At 40.5% G+C, this 16,962-nt stretch overlaps 1 protein-coding gene across 1 annotated transcript in view; it reads left to right on the top strand.

The window, feature by feature from the left end:
- CENPE (centromere protein E) overlaps nucleotides 1-16,962 on the top strand; it is an 89,688-nt gene that overhangs the window by 30,090 nt on the left and 42,636 nt on the right. Inside the window, exons 13-26 of the mRNA XM_034772563.1 lie at nucleotides 1,306-1,464; nucleotides 2,120-2,264; nucleotides 3,393-3,490; nucleotides 3,819-3,875; nucleotides 3,960-4,127; nucleotides 5,847-5,921; nucleotides 6,165-6,287; nucleotides 7,589-7,723; nucleotides 8,541-8,718; nucleotides 9,300-9,454; nucleotides 11,595-11,909; nucleotides 13,554-13,865; nucleotides 14,068-14,226; nucleotides 14,696-14,908. Coding sequence (XP_034628454.1) covers nucleotides 1,306-1,464; nucleotides 2,120-2,264; nucleotides 3,393-3,490; nucleotides 3,819-3,875; nucleotides 3,960-4,127; nucleotides 5,847-5,921; nucleotides 6,165-6,287; nucleotides 7,589-7,723; nucleotides 8,541-8,718; nucleotides 9,300-9,454; nucleotides 11,595-11,909; nucleotides 13,554-13,865; nucleotides 14,068-14,226; nucleotides 14,696-14,908 — 2,292 coding nt within the window. The remainder of the gene's footprint in view (nucleotides 1-1,305; nucleotides 1,465-2,119; nucleotides 2,265-3,392; nucleotides 3,491-3,818; nucleotides 3,876-3,959; nucleotides 4,128-5,846; nucleotides 5,922-6,164; nucleotides 6,288-7,588; nucleotides 7,724-8,540; nucleotides 8,719-9,299; nucleotides 9,455-11,594; nucleotides 11,910-13,553; nucleotides 13,866-14,067; nucleotides 14,227-14,695; nucleotides 14,909-16,962) is intronic.

The raw sequence follows: 16,962 nt of genomic DNA, 5'->3' as shown, positions 1-16,962 counted from the left end.
TGTTCTGCTCGAGAGCAGGACTTGGATCCCGATCACTGGGGGACACTTTTCTCATCAAATTGGATGCACAACTAACGTATGCGTTCCCACCAATTCCACTGATATCACGTGTGATACACAAGATATGAACAGAGAGGGCCATGGTTATCCTCACAGTCTCGACGTGGCCCAGACAAGATTGGTACGCTTACCTGATGTGCATGGTGATATGTGCCCCTTGAACTCTCCCTTGTTGTCCGGAACTGCTGTCTCAGCACCACGCTCGCACTCTTCACCCAAATCCAGAGATAGTCCACCTACAAGTGTGGCTCCTACATGGTTCCATCATGATGAACTAGCCTGCTCAGAACAAGTTAAACAGTAATACCGAGCGCTCAAAAGGAGATGCAATATCCTCTCAGAGGTTGTCTAAATGGATCTCCACATGCCTTAAATTGCTGTCATATTCGGAACACAGACCCTCCTGTGCACATCAGAGGGCATTCTACTATCCATTTCAACCTCAGTAGTGTTCCCACATAATGTTCCAATACTAGAGATTTGTAAGGTGGGCACTTGGGCCTCCGTCCACACATTTACTGAGCGCTATGCAATCACTCATGACTCCAGGGCTGATGCCATAGTGGGCCTAACCGTATTCACCTCAATGACTCAAACGAACCAGAAGTCCCTCCTGCCTTCTGAGGGGCACTGCTCTAGAGTCACCTAAAGTGGAGCACCCACAGGGACAGCACTTGAAGAAGAGAAGGTTACTCACCTTGTGCAGTAATTGAAGTTCTTCAAAATGAGTGTCCCTGTGGGTGCTCCACTACCCACCCTCCTCCCCTCTACTTTGGAGTTTGCAGTTGGGACTCTGCAGTAGGGAAGGAACTGGAGGGCTCGGGTCATGTGTGCACTAGGCGCAGCACCAACAGCACCGTGAGACACCTACTGTGCACGCGTGACCTTCATGGACACTATCGTAAATCTCTGATCAGTGCTGGAATGCACTGACACCTAAAGTGGAGCATCCACAGGGACACACATCTCAAAGAACCTCAGTTACTGCACAAGGTGAGTAACCTTCTCTTCTTTGCTAGGAAACACTGGGTTTCCCTGTTCAACTCTCATAAATATTAGATTTTAAAAAGTAAACTACAAGCTAGATTATTCCATCAAGAAAACTGACAACATATATGGAAAGCTGCTCCAAGTTAGAGTTTAAAAAAAAAAAGGGCTTGTATGTTATGTATCTATATAAAAGTAGTTGTTACTTGAAGGAACAACAAAGCTGACGCTTTTTTTTTTTTTTTTTTATAATGGTAGGTTTCTTCAAAGACTCATCTTCACGCGATGGAGAAAGACCAACTAGCCCAGCTGTTAGAAGAAAAAAACTCTCTTCAGAAAATACAAGAAAATAGGATACTCAATCTAACTGAAATGCTTGTCACCTCCTCCTCGTTTACATCCCAGAAAGATCTTAAAGTAAGACTGAGTAATTATTCAGGGTCACAGGACACCTGGGAAATCTTGACCTATAACTGGAGAAGGTGTTTTGTGCGTTTTTCCTTAGATCTGTGAAATATAATGAAAAGTGGTCCTTTCTGTAAAGCTTATGAAATGACTAATCTTTAGACTTTTGGTTGACACTTCAGTACAGTGTCAGGCTATTTAGCTGGTGTTGCAGTAAACTAGCTATAATAAGATGCACAAGATGGCCTACTGAGTAAAGCATAGGACTGGGATTCTGAAGAATTGAGTTCTAGTCTTGGCTTGGCGGCGTCTATCATAAGAATTTATCTGAATCTAGGTGAATTACACAATCTCTTCCTAAGTTACCCAGTCTGAAATGAGGATAATTTTTTAAGTAACAGGATTGTTGTGAGGTTCAATCCATTGTCTGTAAAGTTCTTTGATAACTGGTATAAGAAGTAGTTTTGTGGAAAACAAACTGCTTAGCTGAACCTTAATTTTGGAAAAAACTAAAGGGGGTGATTTTGTTTGTATTGCAGTTATCTGCTTATACTGTTAGGGGAACAACAAGGGGTAAAATGAAGGAAAAGTTACCTTTATTATTAATGCTTCACTTGACTGTTATTGTTCTAATATGACTTCATTTGTGTATTCTCCCCTTTTTCAGGCCAAAAGAAAAAGAAGAGTTACTTGGGCCCCTGGGAAAATAAATCAAGGGGACATCAGCTATTTTGCAAATTTTGAAAAGCTAAAGCCAACTGATGCCAAAAAAATGAAAACATTGGCAGAGAAGCTTCCAGAGATGGAGGATTGTGAGTACATGTTTGGGGAGAAGACACTAACAAGGAAACTTGATTTAGAAGGTGCTCACTGGTTATCCAAATGAAGACGTTGAGATGGGGAGAGAGCTCCCCAATATAAATGGAGCTTGGAGTAAAAGAATTTACTCTTAACATAGCAGCTGTACTGGATGATACAAAGCAAATGAGTTAAAATAGAGATACTGCACATGAATAATAACGAACTAGAAGACTTGCTTCTAGGTTTCCTGACAAAGGGGTAAAAACAGCACTCCAGTGGGGCAAATAAAAGGTAAAAGTAACCGGTGATGTTCACATACTTGGCTCAAGGAAATTCCTTAGCCGTCTCAGACTTTCAGTTGCTGTCTATTTCAGAAAAAGGGCAAAAGCCTAGACCCAGGGTGTCTCCCCAAGAAAAAGCACCCAAAAATGGTCCATTTTAAGATTAGCTATGTTTCGGGTACTGATAAATCATTCTTTACAACAAAGGGTCCCTGTCAAAATTGCTGAGCTTTTTTTTTTTCTTTTTTTCTCAAAAATCTAAACCTCTCAGCAGGAATAGGTGAATCCTTTGTCAACATAATCAGAACCACAGTGGTCAAATACTCACAAGCCTCATTAGAAGGGCAGAGGTTCACCCCTTTCTTCCAGAAGGCCCGAGCTGGGGATAAGGGGTACACAGGAGAACTTGGACCAAGTTGTTGTTCACTGGAACTTGTTCCCTCCTGCTTCCCCACTCCCCCAAAAACCCCTTCTAGGATGAGCACACCATTTTAAAATGATATAATTCTTTTCCCCCTTGGGTTTCCTCTAAAGGCAATATTTTTCCTTACCTATAATTCTTATCACTTCATAACAGAGAATCCATTGGATTTTCCTCTCCTTTTGTTAATATTTGTTAGCTTACAGGATGTTGGGTATTGAAGACTGAACTGTGTGGCATAGTTCCAGGCCATTTATAGAAGGACCGCATAGGAGCAAAAATTTCTATCCAGTTAGCAGTATTTGCAGATATGGCTACACCATATTTGATTATGAACTGATAGAATCCTTTTTGTGAGAAAACAAAATTTTACCATCATGGACAAGTTGCTGTGTTTTGTTTTTGTTTTTTAAATGCACATATCTTTCTTTTTTTAGCTATGTTTTCAGAGTATTCTGAATATGATTATCTGTGTCTACCTACCCCTGATGCAGTCTCAGAAAGCGAATGGAATTCTGGAGCTAATATGAACTGGGTAACTTTCAAGATTGATAATTTAATACAAGATCATACACAACTGAGGGAATTTATTTTTATAATTTTTTCAGTCTGTAGTCTGATCTGGCCAAGCTGACCTCTTTTACAAGATCAATTATGCTTCCTATATCTCTAAACATTATACTAACCAATGTTGTTGTCGTCATCTTAGCAGCCTTCATAATGTGGTGGTTAAAAATAAATACATCTTAATTTGAGGGTTTATTTTATTTATTTCAACTCCAGCTACTCATACAGTACTAATTTTTTTAAACTAAGTCACTCAATCTTGTAAAATGGCTAACAGAAAGCATTTCTCTTTCTAGAGTCAAAAAGACTTTGCAGATTCTGTCCAACTCTGTGAAACACTAGCACTAGAAAAGGTAGGTCAGCTCAGTGTCCTAATAGAAATCAGCTTAAAATGCAAGTAAACCGTCTTATAACACATCACTCCTCCTTTTTTTTAGGATATTGCTAGAAATGAGGTGAATGTCCTGCAAGCTAACTTTGACAACCTAGTATTAGAAAATGAACAGCTGAAATTGGAGATGCGTGAATTGAAGGAGAAACTGAAGGAAAAGATAGAAACAGATGAATTTGAGGAACTGGAAAAACAAACCCAAAAAGACCATGAGGTAAGATGGTAAAATCAAAGTTACAGCCTGGTAAGACTTCTCTGAAAAATGAGGTGAAGTCTGTTTTCAGAAGTGTGTAATATAAGACCTTATTCCAAATGACATATTGATTACCAAGGATCATGAACACAAAATTACAAAGTATGTTCAGACTAGTTGAGGGATTGTGGAATTTCGACGCTAGGTCATGGAGAAAAATTTGCTCCAGTTTTCTGACATCATTATGCAGGCAAGTTCAGGGTTGCACTCCTAAACTGAATTTCAGCTAAATAAGCTGTTTGTAATTTGGATAATGTCCACAGTTAAAATTGAATTTACTAATCTGCACTTCACATTATTTTGGATTTTTGTCAAGAGTGCTTTCTAAACGATAATTTAATAAAGTTAAATATTTAACTCAAACATCTTGAACAAAAGATCTTGCTTTAGTGCATTTCTAAATGCACGACTTGTATAGGTCTGACTTATAACTATTCAAGTCTTGTTTTGTGAATTAAATATCACTGAGAGACTCAGTAGTAATATCTGTAGGACATTGAAATGCTTGCTTTTGCTGAATGATACTATGTCAGCAAAGAAACCTAAGACAAATACTTCTATGTACTGGGAAATTATGTAGTATAAAGCAGTGCTTCTCAAAGTCGGGCCACTTGTTCAGGGAAAGCCCCTGGCAGTCCGGGCCGGTTTGTTTACCTGCCCCGTCTGCAGGTTCGACCGATTGCAGCTCCCACTGGCCGCAGTTCGCCGCTTCAGGCCAATGGGGGCTGTGGGAAGGGCGGCCAGCACGTCCCTCGGCCCGCGCCGCTTCCCGCAGCCCCCGTTGGCCTGGAGTGGCAAACCGCGGCCAGTGGGAGCCGCAATCAGCCGAACCTGCAGATGGGGCAGGTAAACAAACCGGCCTGGACCGCCAGGGGCTTTCCCTGAACAAGCGGCGGACCAGCTTTGAGAAACACTGGTATAGAAGATGCTGACTTCTAATTCACGGCAAATATGAAAATATAAAATCACTTATGTTAAAGGTCAAAAGTAAATCTTGCTTGATTCTTGCCAGCTGACTACGGCTGACTGCTAATAAAAGCATCTTTTGACAGTTGTAAAACATGCTCTGAGGATTTTATTTCTTGATTTATTGAGGTGCACAATTTGTGGTTGGAAGGAGGGAGTGAAGATTGAGCTGCTCGTTGACAGTAAACTGAGGTTGCTATAAAAACTGCATTTTCCCTAAAAGTTGCTAAAATAGCTTTTACTAAAAGTGTGAACCAATGTTGTAACGATGGGTTTTATTGAGGAGATAGTCTCCATATCTAAACTTTTCCCTGCAGTCTTGGGAACCCAAACTCAATAGCAACTGATCTTATAAAAAAAATTACTTAATCTTAAGGATTGAATTTCACTTTTTAAGTTTTTCCTGCATGAATCACTTATATTGCATCACACTGCATCCTGTGTTTGGGCTATGGCAGGTTGAGGTATGCTGAAATCCTTGTTAAACGATTGGGAAGCTGAAGTAAAGGGCTGTGACTTCATGCAACTTTTTTCTTTCTGCCTTAAAGTGGATGTAATGACTTGTTTCTTAACTATAGTAAACAACATATTGTCTTGCCAAACCCTGGGGAAAATTTAAGGTAGATCTTGCTTATTTTCATGGTGATGGCAACTAAAATTAATGGATGGGTGCTTTCTAATATCCTCTGCAATTTTGCTTCAATTGCTCCACAGATACAACTAATACATGAAATTACCAACTTACAGAATATAGTTAAAAATGCTGAAGTGTACAATGAAGATCTGGAGGTGAGCTTGGCTGATGGTCTTGCATGTAACACAACTGGATGACTGTATAGAATGAAATACATAATTTTGTATATATCAGATCTTAACCTTCTAACTTTTTTAGTAGATAAAATAATTGGGTTCTGAGCAGTTCTGCTTGTGTGTTTATAATTGTTTTTTGTTAGTGAAGTTACCTGTAAAATCAAATTGTATACTTAAATTGTTCACCTGCTTATGCTGCTTTTCTCTAATTCTTTTTTTCAGGCTGAATTAAAATCAAAATTGGAACAGCTTAAAGAAAAAGAAAATCAAGTAAAGGATTTGCAGAAATATGTGGAAGAACTACAGAAGGCAGGCATGGGGAAGAAAGATGTGTCTTTTTCAGTGGTAAACTTGAGTTCTCCTCTGATTTTTTAGAGCTAATTTGGTTATAATAGGAGAGACTGAACTCCTTCCCAGAGGGGAAAAATGACAAAAGCTTAGAAATCTACTATACAAGAGCTGATTATTATGCTGGCTACTTATTACTCATCAACACATATGAATTTTTGCTGGGCAAATACAGTAACTCCTCACTTAACGTTGTAGTTATGTTCCTGAAAAATGCGACTTTAAGTGAAACGATGTTAAGCAAATCCAATTTCCCCATAAGAATTAATGTAAATGAGGGGGTTATGTTGCAGGGAAATTTTTTTTCTCCAGACAAAAGACTACATTTTTTACACACACACACACTAAGTTTTAAACAAACAATTTAATATTGGTACACAGTGATGATGATTGTGAAGCTTGGTTGAGATGGAGTCAGAGGGTGGGATATTTCCCTTACTGCTAGATGATGAACTAGCAATTGGCTGAGCACTCAAGGGTTAACTCTCTCACTCAATAAGGCAGCAGGAATGGCGGGAGATATGCACATTTCACCTTTAAGTACACTGCCTTGTTAATTAGATCAGCTTGCTGAGACCACAGCTGCGGCAAGCTCCCTCCCTCCTGAGCCCTGGTGTGTGCCCCCTGCTCTATGGAAGATGGGGTAAGTGGGGTGCAGGAGCAGGGGGGAGGGGGACACCCTGACATTAGCCCCCCTCTTCCTTCCCTCCCCCTTGTACAGAAAGCAGGAGTCTCGGGGAGCAGCTCCAAGGCAGAGGGCAGGAGCAGCACATGGCAGTGGGGGGAGGGACAGCTGCAATTGATAGCCTGCTGGGCAGCTGCTGCACAGGGAACTTAGGGGAGTGGGGAGCTGATAGGGGGGCTGCCGGTCCACCCTGGTTCCAAGCCCCCACCAGCTAGCTGCAATGGGCTGCTCTTTCTGCAAGCAATAGACAAAGCAGGCGGCTGCCAAACGACGTTAGAAGGAAGCATTGCACAACTTTAAACGAGCATGTTCCCTAATTGATCAGCAACGTAACAATGTTAACTGGGACGACTTTTAAGTGAGGAGTTACTGTACAATTCATACTGCATATATCAGTAAATGTATCTAAGAAAGATTACTAGATAAACTGCTATGTGTTCTATTTTTCGCAGGAAAAATTTCCTGCTACTATGGCACTTAAACACAACAAGTTCTCTAGGACTCTTAAAACCAGTATGATACTTATTTGGCTACATGGGAATCCTAACAAGATGATACTTGCTTTATCATAGTTTCTGGTTATTTGTGTTTAATATCTGTCTCATTCTTACAGGGAGACTCTGATAAACTACTTGATGAAATTCAACAAATGAGTAAGTCTCTCGTTGATACTGAAACTGTAGCCCTGGATGCCAAGAAAGAATCTGCATTTCTCAGGAGTGAAAATCTTGAGCTAAAAGAGAAAATGGCAAGTAACTTATTATTTCAGCTTAAGTGATATGCTTCTGGCTGTATAAGAAACTGTTATAGAGGCTCTCCTTGTTTCAGAGAGACTAGTCAAGGAACAAATCTGGAAAGACAAGACTCAGGGGAAGTTACTAATTAATCTCCCTTGTACTTGTTTTTTATAATTGTGGGGCTCCTGGATAGTAGGACTTCAGGAAGAATTTGACTAAGGAGAGTAGAGGCCTGGCACACTGCGGCTGGATGGGTGTTCCATGCTTGGAAGCAGCATGAAAGAAAGCAAAAGAACAGGAATGGGAGATGGAAGCAAGGGGGGCATTGAGGCTGGTGTTATTGGTGGAGCAAAAGGGGGGGAAATATAAGAAGGTGAAGGCAGAGGTGTGAGATTTGAAAGTGAGAATAAGGACAAGATACTATAAAGGGGCAGGATAAACAAATGGAGTGACTTTATAGGGGAGTGAGGTGGTCTGGGCCTGAAAGATCAATTTGTTCAGAATGGTACAGACAAATTTGTGGGGACTGACACAGGTATCAAGCTGGAGAGGAGGCTACAGTAATCCAGATGGAAGGCAAGCATTAGTAGCTAGTACATAAAGAAAGACCTGATATTTGTTAAGAGTTGATGAAGAAGCAACAAAACTTTAATGACCAGCTAGATATGTGGGGAGAAGTTAAAGATAATACTGGGCAATTCTGAGAGATCAGGAAGATTGTAGTATTGTCAACAGCAGTGGCGAAAGGAGCTTTGCTTACTATTAAATGCCTAGTTTAATTTGTCACAGTACTTCTGTGACTAGAATAATCTTTCTCTTTTCATACAGAATGAGCTCTTAAATGGTTACAAGCAAATGGAAAAGGATGTTCAATTGTATCAAAGTCAATTAGAAGCAGGAAAAGTGAGCTACAAAAAAATGCAAGTTGACTTACAGAGAGAGCTACAATCTGCCTTTCAAGAAAACACAAAGCTAACCTCGCTCTTGGAGGGTAAAGTTCCAAAAGGTACTGTTACAAAAAGTCTATTCTGAATGACTTAGTAGATCTCCCCACTTCGTAGTGTTTTGACATAGTAACCTATACAAGTGTACATTAATAGTTTGTGGGGGGTTTGAGAGGGGAGGGGAAGGTATAGAGCAATAGCTATTGAGCTTTACTTCATTCAAGTATTTAGAAGCTTCATTGTTCACCAGCTTGGGATCGCTGTTTTTTTGATACACATCAACTGCTTAAAACATTCCTATGTTCAGTTTTTCCCACACACTTCATGTGACAGGATTTTTGTGTTACATACTGCAATAAACAGTGAAGTTAAAGTTGTTTTTTTTTATATTTGGAAGAAGTTGTCTTACAATAATCTGGAATTGATCCAAACAACTAGTGATAAAATAACTAATTGGCAGCCTGACCTCCTCCTTCATTGTCAACAAGTTTGATTTTAATCAGTCCAAAAAGTAAATCTGTTTAAAACCTAGTAATGTTCTCTCAACCAATGTGTGCATCTTCTGCCTATTAAACAATCAAAGTGGATCTCTTCTTCCCCCTTCTTTGGAGCTTTTTATTAATGTAAATCTTTCAAACTCTAGATTTGTTGTCTCTTGTGGAATTGGAAAGAAAGATAGCCGATTTAAAAAATGAATTGGATAAAGTGTTAGAAGAGAACACAGTATTACGAAAGGAAGTAGATACATCATCAGAATTCAGATCTTTACCCGATAAAGTTGAGATGCTACAGAAACAGGTAAAAATTCAAAACCTCTTGCTCTAATAATATGCTGAGATTATGAAAGCCTTACACTAACTCGACAGTAACTGTCTGTATGTAATCCCCGAGACAGAAAAATGGGGTTGGGGGAATGGGGACATGCATATAGTCCATGACACGAAGGGAGAATGGGGGGCCCAGGTATGGGGGAAAACCAGGACATACAGACCCACCTGTGGGAGGGGAGCTTTGGGGAAGGAGGGGACATATAGAGCCCATGGTGAGGAGTGGGAGAATGGGAAGAAGTAGAAAAAAGTGTGCACAGACCTGCTGACATCGGGGGGACTCTGGGTATGGGAAGAAGGGAGAATGGGAGGGGGGGTAACAAAACCCCTGGAAGGAGGAGATTGTGGGGAGTTGCAGAGAGTTCCTGAAATGGAGGGAGATAGAAGGCAGCACACGGGCTTGTGGGGTGGAATTGAGGGATGCAAGGAGGTTCTGTGGTGTGCAACAAGCTCATCCTATGGAAGCTATGAAATGTGTGACACCACACACACACACACACACACACACGCTCAGAAACACACACACCCACACACACACACACACACACACACTTCCATGTATTTTTCTCTTAAGAACTTAAAGTAACAGGTCATCTGTGCATGCATGCTGCTGCTTAAGTGATCTGCATATATTTTAAAAATATTAAGGATGCTCTGACTGCCTTAGTATATGCATTGGTGACGAGTATATGAAACTTTCTAGGGAGGCTCTTAAGCTTAAGACAAGCCTGCCTTTTTTTTAGATGTGTTCTTACTATTTTATACTGAATTTTAGAGGCTTGGTATATTGGTGGAAGGTTACTGGATAGCCATTCATACTGTCAAAAATATCCCAAACCTTGATTAGAACAAAGGTAGATCAACCAAATTGATAACTTTGGGGGGGAAGATTGGGGGGGAAAGGGGATGTTACATTTATTTAATATTTATATTTCAAAACTTAAATGTGAAGTCATCCAGTTTTTTCCAAGTTCTAAAACACATTTTAATGACTTGTCAGTAATCCATAAAACCATTGGACTGCCCAATCCGACTTAGAGGTGACCACTCCAGGTCAGGGTTGAGGTGGGATTTGGAGCTTTGGCTTAACACCCTAAACTTAGACATGCCATTCATGACCCTGAACAGGATTCCACTGTCTTAGATAGGAATGAAATATTGAATTTTAAAGCAACGACTTCTTTATCTTCAAACACTTACAAGTCTTTAGAAAAGCTATGTAAAGATAAATTCCTTGAGCTATATTTAAGGGAAGGTTAGGCAATTGAAACCTGCCCAGCGACTTTCATGCCAGGAACTGGATTTATTTTCTCCTGCATGATGTCTTAGAAATGGTTGCACCAAAGACACCACTAACAAGGTTAGACATAGTTATGATAAGTAGTATTTGGTTTGGTATTGGTTGAATCATCTAGTTAGTGAGAAGGTTTTAATCTTTGATGTCAGGCATCTTTTTATCACCTTTTGAATTTTGTGTGCATTTGCATTTCTTTCAGTTTATAAGTAGACTATACATGCAGCAGCCAAACATGCATGAAAACTGACTACCTATATAATTAATTTTGTTTTAAGGTTTTGATATAATATACAACAAATGCCTTGTTTAAGTTTGCATGCCAAAATATGCACTTAAAAATATCCAAGGCACATTTCCTCCATAGAATCCTGATCACAAACACCCACCCCATTAAGTCTTTAAACTTCAATAGCGCAGTGATTACCAAAAAGTCCTCCAAATTAGAGAATAACAATAGGCTATTGTGCCTATAAAATCTTTTTAACAGAATATTTATAGAGGACTCCCTAATTAGGAATATCCACCTAAATTTCTGAGACAGACATGTCTTATATATTTTAAATATCTTTATCTGGGGGCAGCCCAAGGAATTTTTAAGCGGTTAAAGAAGGGAGTTGAAAGAAGCAGGTTTTAGACCCCATTCTTGTATGCATTCTTTCTTTTTTTAGTTTTGACTGTTGCCTGGGCAAAATGTAGTTTCATAACCATTTACTGATCTGATACAGCTTTCATCAGCCTATTTTCATTTCTTGCCTTTGCATATAGGGATGTAGCTATTGTAGTACATGCACTAATATTCCAGTTTCCTTGGCAGATATTTGAAAAATCAGAGGAACTGTGTTTATTAACATCAGAAAGAGAGAAACTGCTCTCTGAAGTGTCTGATAAGGAGGCTAGACTTCAAGGCATGACTGAAGAAATCAGAATATCAAAAGAAGACCTAGCCAGTACCCAACTGAAGTATGTAAAGGCTGATCAGGAGTACCTAGAGCTCAAAGGCCACCATGAAGAACTTGAGCAAAAATGGTTGGCTACATCTGAAGAAAGTGAGCAAATGAAACACCAAATAGAACATCTATCTGACGAAGCCCAAAAGCTTAAAACAATTGTGGACAATGTGAGACTAGAGGTTAGTGCCTTCCATCTTTGTATAGAATAGTCACAGAACAACTCACTCATAGTAAAGTCCTCCTTGAGAAACTCTTAAACTGAAGTTGCACAAATATACCTGTAATAGCTTCCATAATCAGTGATGGAAGATTCTATAATAATTGAGTATTTCACAAAGGCCTTTACTGCACCTTACCTGCTGGTACTGGCTATTTTTGAAGGCTAAAATTGGATAAAACAGATGTATTAATCTGAAAAGTATTTTCTTACTAGCTGAAGGCCTACCATATAGTATATTGTAATCAATAGACGGGGTGTTTTGGTTTGAAATATATGGAGTTTTTTCTTTTGTTTACCTAAGAACAACTTAGATTTTTCTCCTAAACACTCTATACAGTTTGGGTTTGTTTTTGTTTTCTAAATGGATCACCAGGCTTGTATACCTTTTCTCCCTTCCCCAAACAAATCCTGCAGATATCAGGGGACTAGGGTAAAACTTTTTGCCTTTCCTCTCCCTCACATTTGGATTTGTGCACAGCATGAGAGGCAGCAAATGAACTTGGTAAAGCTTTACTGCTACAGCCTATTACTTTGCTAAACTCCTCACCTCTTTATACAAACAGTTTTGCAAGGGTTTGATCCACACAGGATTAGCCATTGGAGCCACCTGACTGATAAACCAGCCTATCTAAATAAGGTCATGAAAAGATAAGTGTGCAATAGTGCAGCTTACCAATGCCAGTGCATGGGTGCTCACATGAATGTGTAGTAGCACCATGATTTTAGCACTATGGCAGTATTTCATGAAGAATGGATTTTTTTTTAACTACATATTAAACACTCTGTAAGCCCTCACTACAAAGCAGTCTGTTAGTCAATATCCCGTTGAAGTTAATGGGAAGAGCTGTGCCGTAGAACTATGATGTCACACAGATTCTTGAGCGGCAGAGACGAAACATCTGTTTCCTCTTTCATATATCATACTCTTCTTCCCATCCCATCCCACAGTCCTTCCTTTAAAATATTTTCATCTTTAACCTGGTTGTGTGGACAGGCCATCTTGCAATATGCTGAGTAGTTATCCCCCATCCTCCCTGCCTCCGCCCTGATTCCCACTGAAGTTGATAAGAGTGGAGCCAGCTTAGCGCCTCTAACTGCTACACGGTTGATTTTTTTGTTCAGTTAAAAAAAATAGAAACTAAGGTCTCAAACTTGAGAATTAGTACATGCTTTAGTGTCCTCTATGGCTAAAATCCATAATCCTATTATACTGCTAAAAGTATGCAATGATAGAAAGGGGGAATTTGGCCAAAAGAATGGTCGGTGGCATATATATATATATATATTAAAAAAAAAAAATACAATTTCTATGTAGCCTTAAAAAGCTCAACAGATTAATGTATCCATACATCATGCTCTAAATCTTGGACTTCTGGCACTGAAACTGATGCATGAGGTCATATATAGGAATGCACTTTTTTATTTAGATTGGGCAAGAATGTAATCCAGGAACTAGGATGGACAGGATGCAATTGTCAGTTAATGAAAACTGTGCTTTCTATTAAAAGGCAAATACATACAGGGTTGGGGAAGAATGTTTGAACACAGTATTTGACTCTCCATTATAACCTTTAATATGCTTGGACTTTCTTACAAACTAAAGCTCTCCAGCAAGATCCAAGAATTGCAAGAAAAGACTGCTGAGCAGGAACAACTTTTTGGTGTGAAAGAAGAGCTCAGTCAAGCTCAGCAGAAGTTGAGTGAAATGGAGCAACTAAAAGAGAAATCAAAAACTAATGAATCTAGAATGGAGGCCGAGAGGATGGAGAAACTGACAATTGCTCAGAAACTCCATGAAAGTCAAGAAGAGATCAAAATTCTAATCCAGGAAAGAGATGACCTAAAGCAAAAACAAGAAACCCTTCAAAGTGAGACAGACCAGCTCAAGGAGGATATACAGGAGACAATTGCAACGGTAAGAAACTCATGTTAATCAAAATGAATAATTGTGAAGCGGTGGGGAATGCTATAGAAATGCCTAGAAATAGTAGTGAAAGATAAGGAATGGTGGAGGATAAGATGGAAAAGGAACCTGTAATAAAACCTCTTCCAACAGAATAGTTACTGATGTGACATGAGTTCATTTTGACATGTATAATTCTCCTCCTGTACTAAAGAACATCCTGGCACAGGAAGAACTGAGAAATGCGCAAAGCTCTCTCAAGCAGTACCAGAAGACTGTTGAGGAGTTGGAGAAAGATATTTCAGAGAAAAGATCTGAGATTCTAAATGTTCAAGATACTCTAGGAGAAACTGTTGGTGAGCTAGAGCTCAAGGTAAGATGTCAATTCAAATTTGAAAATAACACTGTCAAGTCACATCTTGGTTTAAAATTTTAGATTTGTGAAAATAGGTCGCCAATGCCTATCTTGCACAATCTCCTCATCTTAATCATTGTCCTTGAAACCTTCTAGTCAGTAACTGGGATCAAGAAGGGAACTCCCTCTAGGAGCTGTACCTTTACCATTTACTCCTCTGGCTCTTCCCATATTCTTCAGATCATCAGGTCTTCAAACAAGATGTTGTAGTAGTAGGACATCTGTTAGCTAAATTGTGGTAAGGCTGTGGAAGGTGACTGAGCAAGTGAGGTGTAAAAGAAGGGTGGTCCAGGTCTTTTTATCATTCGTTGGGGTCAAATTCCTGCCTTGGTATTAAATAGCGGAGTGAATAAATGTCATTCATGTTTAATTTTTTTCTCTAAGTCTTTGAATGAATGCTATCCTGTTGGATACCTTGTCTTTTTAGATATTGCAGCTGACTGAGGAGCTAAAACAAGTCACTTTACAGAGAGACCAATTCCTTGAAGAAAAAGTTAATATTAAACACCCGGAAGAAAGTGATCAACTTCCTTTGCTACAAGAACAAATCTTGTCTCTTACCCAAGAAAAGACTGTATTGCTGAAAAAGTTGGAGAGGCTGCAAGTGGAAAAGAAACAGTGTGAGGAATGCACTTCACCGGTAACTATTGAGAAGTCTGATTTCCTAATAACTATTTTCCAAATTTCGCCAGCATTTGATAGTATTTAATCACTTATTTGAAGAGTAATAACAGCATTCAAAACACAAGACCTTTTTCTCCTTCTAAAGGAGTTAACTGTTCTCTAAGGAATTGTGCACATATACATTCCAGTATAAGTGTACATGTGTCCAATTCCATCAATTTTGCCAGCAGTTCCACTAGGCAACAGATGTGCCTCTTCTCTGCTCATGTGCTGAGGCAAGGGCATATAAGGGACATGTCTGCTACCTCCTTCTGTTTTTTTTCCTCACTGCTCATGGTGAGAGTTGGTGCGCCCAGTAACTATTGGCTTTGGTTCACCAGCTTTCAATTAATCTTGGTTTTTGTGTATAGTTAGTTCAATAGTAAAAATTAGTTTAGGTAGTCTTGTGAGTTTGGTATGGAAAAAATCCCCAGTCTTTAAGCAGCATGCCCATGCGTGTGGCCTTTGTCACAGATAGGCACAGAAGCTGCTTAATTTGTCTGGGTGAGGAGCATGTGAGGGAGATGGACCTTATTTGTACCTCCTTCCCTATCAGAATGTAAAAACAGAGGGATTTCCACCTCAAAGTTCCTCTTACGAAGTGGGCAACTCATCCCTCTTCAGAACTGGACCCTGATCATGAGAAGACGAACTCAAGAATGCCCCTGCAGCTGCTCTGGATTCAAAGCACAAATCTGGAGACGAGTGCTGCTTTTTGTCCTCTTCAGTGACCTCGTCAAAGTGTCCTAAGCATCCTTCCAGCTCTGACAGGCAATTGAAATCCCAGTCTTCACTTCATAAGGCGGCTTCCAGCAAGTCCCTTGGTGCAGTATCAAAGCCTCTCTCTCATAGGCATAGGCACTCACTAGTTCCTCCTGGGGCAATATCATACTTTGCCTCCTTCGGGGGCTGTTGAGACTGGTGTCTTCACCTTTTACAAGTCCTTCTTAAGCACCCCTGATTGAGATGCGGTCAGCACAGCTGGCAATGTCATTTAACACCTACTTAGCTCAGTGCCTCTGACTCCACAGTCCTTACTGAATGCCATGGATCTTCTGTGCCTTACCTTACTGGACTCTCCACTGTTACACCTGCAATGGCAGCTGCAATGCGTTTGGCACTGGCAGCACGGTCAGTGCCCTCAACATTTGTAGGAACAAAGTGCTCCGATCTCCTCTCTGACATTCCAGCCACCTTGTTTATTGGTTTTGTTGGAAGCTTCTAAAGTACACCCACCTTTGTAGGCTTCAATGCTCGAGCTACAATTTCAAAGCACTTTTGGCAATATACAACTGAAGATTTTCCCTTTGAAGGGTCTTAGCTCAGAAAACAGAAGACACTGTGCGCACCTTAAAATCTCCCAAGTGACTCCATCCACTGGGGTTCTGCACTCCAGCAACAAAGAGGAAACAGTTTGGACCTCAACCTTAGGCCTTGTCTACACTACGAGAGTAGTTCGATTTTACTTAAATCGAATTTTTGGAATCGATATTGCAAAGTCGAACGTGTGTGTCCACACTAAGGACAGTAATTCGACTTTGTGAGTCCACACTAACGGGGAAAGCGTCGACATTGGAAGCGGTGCACTGAGGGCAGCTATCCCACAGTTCCCGGAGTCCCCGCCGCCCATTGGAATTCTGGGTGGAGCCGCAAATGCCTTCTGGGTAAAAAAAAAAGGGGCCAGGGTGCTTTTGGGTAACTGTCGTCATCCGTCCATCACTCCCGCCCTCCCTCCCTCCCTGAAAGCGCCGGCGGGAAATCATTTCACGCACTTTTCCAGTCATTGACAGCGCGGACGCCACAGCACTGTGAGCATGGAGCCCGCTGCAACCATCGCTGCAGTTGTGGCCGCTCTCAACGCCTCGCAGCTTATCATACAGGTTGCCCTGAGGCAGATGCAGAAAAGTCAGGCGAGGAGGCTACGTCAACGCGGTGATGGCCTGAAGTCTGAGAGTAGCACAGACCTCTCAGAAAGCAGGGGACCCAGCGCCGAGGACATCACGGTGGCAATGGGTCATGTTGATGCTGTGA

This window comes from Trachemys scripta, chromosome 5 (assembly GCF_013100865.1).
Source record: "Trachemys scripta elegans isolate TJP31775 chromosome 5, CAS_Tse_1.0, whole genome shotgun sequence".
Lineage (NCBI taxonomy): Eukaryota > Metazoa > Chordata > Testudines > Emydidae > Trachemys > Trachemys scripta.
The sequence above is the reverse complement of the archived record's forward strand: the minus strand, read 5'-3'. Positions and strand labels throughout refer to the sequence as shown.